We start from the raw sequence: 9,927 nt of genomic DNA on the forward strand, positions 1-9,927 counted from the left end.
GGCGTTTGAGCGGGAGGGTAATGCGAGTTCGATACTGTGCATAAAAAAAAAAAAAAAAAACACGAAGAAGCTTCAGATTCGCCGCCGAATAAATAATTTCGCTCGCTGTCAACTGGAACGATTTCGATTGTGTTTGTTGCATTTAAATGAGAAAATTAGTTGACCGACAGTTTGAAGTGAGCTTTTATTGTTCACATCCAATTCATTTTACTTATTTTTTTAATGAGGAAGGTGTCAAAACTGTCATTACACCCTGCGTTAAAAACTAGCGACACATTACTTCGAACTACATAGGTTACGGGACGTGCAAAACGAACACCGAGCAGCTCTCAAATACACCGCTAATTTGCGAATATGACTTCTGCGAAATCCAGATGTGCAATACAATACAAAAGTTTCGTACGTGCTGCTGTGAATTTTCCAGTGTAAGGGTAGTCTGGAAACGTCCGTACAGAAACATACTAGAACAAAATTGCTTGTAACAGTTGGCAGAATTTCGCTCTCTCTAAAATGCAACGAATTTTTATTCATACGGGTTCGGTGACTGATCAAGAGGCAGCATGTCTGCAGTTAACATGCTGCACCTGAAAAAAGGACATCACACTTTTCATCGAGCTACAGAAGTGAAGAGAACGCTCCAGTCCACCAAACTAACAAAACTGTTCAGAAATCCGCTACGACACACACTCGTACGCAAGCAGCAACACTAGTAACAGAACTAAGCCGTAGGTGGCCTTTTACTCAAGGTTCAAAACGCACAACTAACGCAGTACATTACATACGGCACATACCACTGCTAACAGCAAACTGACCGCAACCGTTTTTTTTTCCAATGCAACCGGACAGCAGACGACAGCCGCCACCCGTCGGAAAGCAGACGACGCGGCGCACTACCGTTAAATTCGACGAGATTCGGCTTCTCGGCTCACAACCCCGGCGCCCCGTCAAGCCACAGTGAGGCTTTCGCGTGTCTAGACAAGTCAATCCCACGCATTTTTTTGGCGCGCGACACGAAGCAAACAAAATGGCCGTAGAAAATAAAGAAAGCAAGCGATCGCTCGGGTCGGTAGCTGCGCCGGCTTGTTTGCGGTGCAGCCGAGCGTCTCGGTCGGCACACTTTTTCTCGCTTTCCCCTCTTCGCTCGTCGTCCACGAAAACGGGCGCGAGACGGCCTTGCCCGTAAACGTGGCGTCCCCGTGGAAACGCGAGACGCTCCGCGCTCGCATGAGCGGCCAGGCGCGAACAGGTGTCGGCGAAGACTCTGACCGCGCTCTCGTGTAACAAACCCGTCGCTACAGTTGCGTGTCACAGTGTGCAGGAGCACTACGGTGTGCTTTTTCCCTGCTCGTTTGTGTTTGAAGGCCGCGATGCGGTGACCAATGCGCAAGATAGGGTGACGAGTGCACAACGTGGCACGAACGTTGAAAGGAGCGAGAAGTGTCGTTGTTTCGGAGTCGTTCTCGGTGCGGCCCGCGACACGAAGTTCAAAACATGATGCGTGATCGCGGAGGCTGCGAATGAGAAGGGGGGGGGGGGGGGGGCGTTGATAATACTGTTACCGAGAATAGAAAACGGTCTCTGGCAAAAGAAAAGAGGACTGGGATAAGAAAAAACAGCCCACCTAGCAAGGGGTTCACGCAAGTTAAAAAAAAGAAGGTGGGGAGGGGCTCAGGCACCCTTCCTACCGCTCTTCCCTTCAAACATTTTTTTCATAGCGCAAGCCGGCAGCCCCACGGGGCGTACTTTGTAAACAAGATAAGTGAGGTACCGTGGGAACCAATGCACGTCGGACGAGTGCAAGCGTTGACAGTGCTTCATAGAAAAAAAATTTTGGCCTGTTTAGAAGGGGAGCATCTGTGCAGGGTATGCACCAGAATGCGAAGCACCCTTGAGGGGGGCGGGTCGCGTCCCACGCCCCCTCCCGGTGAACACACGTGCGTTCGGTTACGAAGGGCAAAATCAAAAGCGAAACACGGCCACATCGGAAACGCTAGTGGGCAGCAGTAAACCGGGACAAGCAATCCACGCACCACAGATACGAATCACGACGTTTTCGGATGCACCGCTCTTCCAGGGGCCCGCGATCGAAGATCACACATGTGAAGTACGGATACTACTAACGGCGACTGACGTCGGTCGCACATACCTGAACACGCTGTAGCACTTCCTCGGCCTCTTCGGTCTCGGCTCCGGCGGCGTCGTCTGCAACGGCGAGAACGGGTTCACGTTGGCCAACGCAGCGGCGGTTGGAGCCGTTTGGACCGGCTTCACCTGCTGGCTGAGCCGCTGCCGGCTAACATGCACGGTGCTAGGCGCCTCGGCGCGCTGCAGCAGGGTCTTGGGAGTCTGCGGCGAACCGAAGAGTCGCAGGGCCCTGATGCGCTTGTAAGGCGGCGTGTCTTGCCGAGGCACCGGCATCACCATCTGCACCGGCACCGAGGGCGAACGTTCCAGCGAGCGCACGACGCCGGAGTCGGTCGAGCTGTTCAGGTCGCTGGAAGACGAAGGCGGCGACGAGTCGCCCGCTTCGCGAAACAGCGTCTTTGGGGACAAATGCATGCTCGAATTCATCGGCTGGTCGTCGTCTCCACCGCCTTCGTGCATCGGCGTCGTCGGTTGCACGATGACGTGCTGTCGGCGCGGCGCGCACGGCGTAAGCGGGCAGTCTCGAACGGCCGGCATCGGCGGGCGATCACGGTAACTACGACGTCCAAACTGCTGCGGTCGTTACCGGCGCGGAGGAATAAAATCGACGTTCTCCCGCCGAAAGTTGGAGCTGAGCATGACGCATGCGCACGTGACTATCCAAACCGGGCCAATCGAATGGCGCGCTAAACGTGACGACACTTCTCGTCTGGCTTTGGGCGAATCGCGAAGCGCGTTGCCGCACGTCACCTCCGGTTGAGCGGGCGCGCGGGTGACGTCGGGTATCTCGCGCCGGATTCAAAAATGTGCGTCTGCAAGCCTGCCGGCTCCCGATGTAACGGCCGTTTAGGAGAGACCTTTGGCGCGCCAGCGCTGCTCCGTGACTCGGTCGCTGCCTTGCGCCAGTGTTTTTGTCTTTTCCACCCTCGCTCGCTCGCGCTGTTGCTGTCCCATTCCTTCTGTAAGCGTGGCTCTGGCTTTCGTTCAATTTACCATTCATCATCGCGGCAATGGGGTCAATTGGCGTCTCATTTCCGTTAAGGCGGCGGCGCTGACGTCAAAGCACTGGCCTGCTTCTACCCGTGTTTCACGCCGGAGATTGACAACCAGTGCTTGGCAGCAATTAAAACCGCCTTATTCACACTGCCATCGTCTGCTTGTATTCGTGTTCTGTTACGTTGTTTAACTTGTTTACTATGATCTAGGGCTTCGCTTTTTATTTTCTTTGCTATTTCAGATCAACAATTTACCCGGACCAGGAATCAAAACAGCACAGTGATTTAAATAAAATGCCCGCATTGCAATACCTTTCTAAGCTGCCTTTATTTTGCTTTTTTTTTTTCCTGGAAGTAAATCAAGGACATAGGGAGCCTATTTTCGCTACTGATGAATTGAGACAACACTTGCGTGCTGTCTTTACATATTTATGTGCACCTTTCCCCGAGTGCCTCCTCTTGTTTCGTCTCTCCGCTCTATTTATAACTCATGCAGCCTTTCGTGCTCGTCACATCACCGACCACATGATCATGTTTGTAAGCAACGAAGTTCAGTGGTCACGGGATTACCGGCCCGGGGCATATTTTCGTCTGCTAGCAGACGACGACCTTCGCAGACGTCACCCACTTGCTCGCCCGTCTCCCGGGGGATCTCGCCGTCGAGGGTAAGGGCGCGAGCAGAGGAAAAAACAATTAATAATCTAGACCAGACGAGACCGGATTGCCCTCACCCGTTTCGCCTGGAATGCTCAGCCGGTGACGTAAAGGCCCGGGGAACGTCCGACGGTGTTTTGGAAACACGTGGGCGAATTTCTTGGGGACGCGTTTGATGTGGCCGTATCGTGCGTCTTTTGACCCGTGTATCGAGGCGCGGGCTCTTCAACGGTTCCTGAAGGAAGACCCGGCTGACTGGAAACTTTATACGGGACTCTTGAACACGGCTTCATATGTCAGATGAACTGATTTGACCCCTTCCTATCTGCGAGCATATTTTTTTAACGATAGTTTTTTTTCTTCTTCTTTCTTCCTTTTTTTCCCCTTTTATTTTTCTGCATACCTGTTTAGAGCAGCTCTAGCTAGTTTCTGTTTTCTACCTCGTCCTATCGTTGTGTAGGAATAACTCCTTTGCAAAGTCTTGCCATCTCTGATTAGATTGAGGCATGGTCTGATTTCTTCTAGTTTTCCTCTAAAGACAGCGCATACTTGCTGCTCTGGGGTCTCACTTCGCAATCAGATGGAATCCCAATTTCCGTTTGTCAACCACTTCGATCTCACATATTGTTTTCCTCTCTTTTCTTTTGTTTTTTATCATCGCGGTGGACGTTGCTTCAGAGAAGCACCGGATCGACTTCTATAAGTGCTTGTTTTAAAAATAGGTGCGCCACTGCCTCTCTTTATTTTATTTGTGGGGGGGGGGGGGGGGGGGATATTTTCTCAAGTTTTGGCTTCGATGCAAAAGATGGGTCACTACAAGACACCTGTTTCTCCTGAAGCCGGAAGAAGGCGCCTAAAACGACCGTCCATCTCAAATCGTTTACTTTGATCTCACACAAAGCCGGTGGCAGCGTCTCCGTACCCAGGTAGCACAAAAGAGATACGTAACGTTTTCGTAGCGTTTATCCAAGACGATAAAAACGGGTTAAAGAAGACACGAATGAGAGAACTTCGGCGGGAAAACGTCGGATATCTCTGCTAATGTCCGGCTTAATTGCTTTCTTGAGACGATCTAGAACAGGTCTGCAAGACGTATTCGAAAAGCTGGTCTAGAAATAGGATTGGGAAAGACACAAGTAATCCCTTTGCCAAAACTATTCGTAACCAATTTCTAAACATTTTTAGGACATTATCAAAAAGCTGGTCTAGAAGCGGTTTTGAAAGGTTTACGATCATCTGAAGCTAATTTTCGCGGGTGACGGGCGCGATGAGACATCGTTGTTCAAAACACGCGTTTAGTTTCGCCTCACGCGACTGGCCTATGCCGCGCAGAAGTCGTCAGCCGCACCCGTTGGCACGGCCTAGGCCAATCGCGTTAGGTGAAACTGATCGGGTGTTTCGAACAACGATCTCCAATCGCGCCCCAGATGAGTAGAAGCGTCCGTGTTGACTGTAGGAGCCATGGCGCAGTGCCAAGCACTGTTCCCCGCATGGCCGGCGCATCGTCTACCAAGTCCCACGAAAATGAGCCTGTTAGGAATAATAAATCCTTAATACCGCCTTTAGTTAGCTACGATGCTTACAACCACACTGGGAATGACATCCTGCAAAGAACAAATGGCCACGTCTTGGCAGGTGGCCTGAGTGGCAGGTGGCAAGAGTGCATGAAATGAGAACATTGTGACAAAGCAAAAACACTTTATTAAAATGTAATGCTTATGCAAGGTTCGAACAAACTGTGTGAGAAATGCAAATAGAAGTAAAAGTACATCAACAATGACAAAAGTCGCAGGAAGGATTCGTAATGAACTCGAAAGTGAACATTCACTAGCACATAAAATTCCAAGTACACATACAAAAATGAACAGAAAAACCTGGAGTGTACTAAAGTGTCTAATTTATCATAGTAAAGTGCGCGTGCTATTAGATGGACTAGAGTTATGCAGAAGTGACATCGGAGCGAATGGAAGAAGTAGACTGAAAAATGCAAGAGTATGAATTGGATGGTAACTGCCTCCAAGCAATGTTACCAATCATCTAGAAGCTTGAAAAGAGCACAAAAAGAAATACCACCGCATACCATCATAAAACAATCCTGTGACAGAAATAAAAAAAAAATGGGAACAATGCAAAATTGGAAATATTGCCTTTAGGATATATCAAAGAAGGTAATGGCGAGAAAAAAATAACCATACAACAAAAAAGCAATCAAGTGAAATTAGTACAGAATACTTAAACGGGGGATTCAGTGTAACAATTAAGTGAACACTACTGTAGTACAGCGAACGATGAGACAGTAATGCTGCATCTTGCCACTCCAGAACGTGAGAAATGAATATGCAAGCCTCATATTAGAAACTTACATAAACATGGAAATAAACTGGAATGCACTGGAAGCTGCATTTGTGTAACAAAGGAAGCAATGGTCATAATAAATAGTAAGTGTTTTATCTAAAAAGCCCTTTACAAGAGGCAAAGTTGTACCTCTCTGGCAAAAACAAAGTTGCAACGAATAATTTGCAAGCCAGCAAATACAATAATTAGCACACTGACATGTCCCACTTTGCGCACATCTCCAGTCTCCTAAAGTAAAGAAAAGCACTCTGAATGAGAAAAACGTTTAACACATGTAGCCCAGAGCAAATTCTTTGCCAGTTCACTCACACTTTCACATCCAAAAACATTTGCCACAAAGTCCAGGCACAGTTCCACTGATGTTTACCAATTCACCCCCACTTTCACGTCCAAAAATATTTGGCACACAGTCCAGGCAGAGCTTCATAGATAAACAGCTTGAGAGCACCGTACTGATTATAGTGCAGTCCCGCTGCTGGAAATAGAACTGCCGCACATGCTGGTAGTGGTTTCAATCTAGACACACTTGCTGCCCTGGACAGGTATGTTCAGATATCTGCACTGGTGCTCTATTTTGTCGAAGTAGACACATTGATGCACTACGCTGGTAATTGAAATGTTTTGAATGCACAAGTATTGGCTTTGATCACCAGAAAGACTTGCCCACATACCACCACTGGCATATATATGCACTTGCTCTTCACTCAGTAGCATTGAACTTAAAGTGTTCCCTATGTGGGAGCCATGTGTAAAACCGGTGTCACACGACCACTCTCGATCGCGATCAAGCCCGATCCGGATCGAAATTATCGATGCGACTGGCTCACTCTCGTAGCTTGCGCAGAGGAGCCATCACGACCGAGAAATTCGATTTGTAACGGACTGGATAGCGGCTAAAAGAGCCCCGTGTGAAACCGGTACCAAATAATGCACAGACGTACGCTAGGAAAATGTGTTGCACAAGGACAAAGAACTGCGACATGCCCTGTTGTGCGAAGCGCGCGAACAGAACACATGTATATATATATTAAAAAAAACTGCGAGAGCGCTTCGCGAACTCCATGCGCACACATGGCACCCGCACGAACTCGGAAGGCCGCCGTAAAGCGCGAAGGGCGCACAGCGTACATTGCGACACATTTCCCAAACTGCAAACAATCGTACTACCTAAAGCATACAAGTTATTTTATACCAAGGGCATACTCGACTCACGTATGCAGTATGCACAAGCGAGTTATGCAGCGTACATGCTGTATTCATTCGCCAAATAATAAAATTGATAACAAGCACAAAGCTACAAGGGACTCAATACATTACTACCATTTGAGGCGTCAAATAAAATCGAATTTGGCCGTTTCATATATTGGACACAATATATGGACACATGTGGTACACGGTAATACCATGAAATACCCATCACGTGGGTAAAGGGGGCGAAAACACAATCGAGAACCTGAAGCGCAAACGATAAAAGCACGGTATGGTGCACGCAAAATTCTGTCAGTGCGCTGTAGCGCGAGGGAAGAAAATAGGGTGAGCACTTGACCTCACCTTTTGGGATACCGCACTAGTAGTGAATCATTAAAAAAAAGCCTGTTTGAACCAGTTCCCTTGTCTGCAACACTCTTGCTAAACGGGAGACTAAAATACCACGATGATGGCTCTATTGCGGAGATCGGCAAGGTGCGCACAGACAGAAATTTTGCCGCCTTTCTTTGCATTCTGCAAAATGCTTTCTTGTTAGGATCACGCATAGCGGCCGACCCCGACGCTAGGGACACACAGGCACGATTTCGTCCCTCTAACTTTCGTCCTTATACTGCCCTTAACGCCTTAATTACAGCGTCAGTGAAAAGGCGCCTCACATAACATGACAGTGAACTTGAAGAGCTGATTAGTGCCCTCCACTCCGCGCCCTCCAATTGAAAACACTACTGATTTCCAAATTAATCTACACAAACAGATCGCACAACCCAAACTAATCACAGAACGTCGTTTTCTTGACGGCAAAACCCTGCAACACTTACATGACAAAGGGCAGCGGCAGCACATTCAGAACAGCCGCTATCATACCACAGCGCAATGCAAGTGCGATAACGTTATTATGCCCGGTTCAAACAGATCGCACAACCCAAACTAATCACAGAATGTCGTTTTCTTGACAGCAAAGCACTGCAACACTTACATGACAAAGGGCAGCGGCAGCACATTCAGAACAGTCGCAAACAGACCATAGTGCCATGCGAGTGCGATAACGTAACTATGCCCGGCTTCACGAATAACGTGGCCGCCTTCATCAAATAACAATTGAAAACACTACTGATTTCCAAATTAAAACCACACAAACATATCGCACAACCCAAACTGATCACAGAATATCGTTTTCTTGGCAGCAAAACACTGCAACACTTACATAGCAAAGGGCAGCGGCAGCACGTTCAGAACAGCCGCAAACAAACCACAGCGCAATGCGAGTGCGGTGACGTGACGACGCCATGACGACGCGACTATGCCCCGGCTCGCCCGGCTGCCCGGCATCACGAATCACGTGGCCACCTTGGTCACATGATTTGACGACGGTATCGCCACCTTGCGCAAGGTTGGATCGCGTTGATAGGTTGTTGAATATTGTAGAAGCCGCTAAAGAGGCTGACCCGCCGTGGCATGGCGGTGGCGTTTTGAGTCGTTTGCAAAATGTATTCACCCCTCGTTTTTAAGCTGTCTGGCTTCCAACGTTATCAAAACGTATTCACCCCTCGTTTTTAAGCTATCTTGTTTGGAACGTCTTTGATGCGTCGATTTTGGTCAAAAATCCTTTTCAGACGTTGAATCCCTTAATACGACGTTTTCAAGACTTTGTGTGCTACCTGGGTAAAGTCGCCGCCTGTTAGAGATTTACTTCAGATTCACAAGTTCGAAGCGGGAACTCGCAGAGAGACCGTTCCTCGAGAGACCACGCAGCGCGGTGTCTTATATGACCGACCCGAAGCTGCAGTGTCTATACGCACCTATTAGCAGTTGCCGCGACCACACAACGTGCGATTTCCGCATGCCTCGTGACCTTGACAGGAACAATCGGGTGTTGCGCCCGCATTCATCGTAACGTTGGCCAACGCAAGTACTTAATTCACTCTTAAAACGGTTGCACCCTTTGGGGTGTATATTTGTCCCACAACGATAATCGTCATCTGCCTTGCTTGCGTTTCCTTTCTTGAAAACGCCGCGCCCGCTACTTTCCTGTCGGCAATGATACGTCATGCTGATAACGCTTATGCCGTTCGCTACTGGGAAGCACAGGGCTCGCAGCGCCAAAGAAAGGAAATGCGGACAAGACAGATGACGTGTATTGTTGTGTGGCAACACATGACTCAAAGGGTGTAAACGTTCCTTGGAGTGTTGCATAAAATCGAGCGGACAGTACCATCACTGTGCCCGCCGTGCGAGAAGACGCAGCACACTTGATCTGCTGTTTCGGCGTCTTGAAATTATGAAAGAGCCTGCTACAAAAAAGAACCCTGGACTGAATGTGGGTCGGGAGTCGCTTTTGGAACGCCGAAGTAGTTGCGCTTGGACCGGGGACTATAGTTCCCTTGGGGTCTCTTTTAATTTCTTTCTTTTTTTGACTGCGAGACGCTGATTCGAACGAGATATACTTCAGTTTTGTATTTTGCGTGTGTTAGTCGCATGGTCGTACACATCATGCTTGTATCGATCATTTCATTTATCGTCGCGTTTAGGGTAGCATGCTGGGCTTACCATCGGGCAAGTCCTCTCCTGT

General features: G+C 48.7%; 1 protein-coding gene across 1 annotated transcript in view; it reads right to left on the reverse strand.

The window, feature by feature from the left end:
- Positions 1-2,764, reverse strand: part of Wee1 (Wee1 kinase) — a 29,897-nt gene extending 27,133 nt beyond the window's left edge. The window contains exon 1 of the mRNA XM_075674332.1: positions 2,147-2,764. Coding sequence (XP_075530447.1) covers positions 2,147-2,682 — 536 coding nt within the window. The 5' untranslated portion in view covers positions 2,683-2,764. The remainder of the gene's footprint in view (positions 1-2,146) is intronic.
- Positions 2,765-9,927: the final 7,163 nt, after the last annotated feature.

This window comes from Dermacentor variabilis, chromosome 11 (assembly GCF_050947875.1).
Source record: "Dermacentor variabilis isolate Ectoservices chromosome 11, ASM5094787v1, whole genome shotgun sequence".
NCBI classification, from domain to species: domain Eukaryota; kingdom Metazoa; phylum Arthropoda; class Arachnida; order Ixodida; family Ixodidae; genus Dermacentor; species Dermacentor variabilis.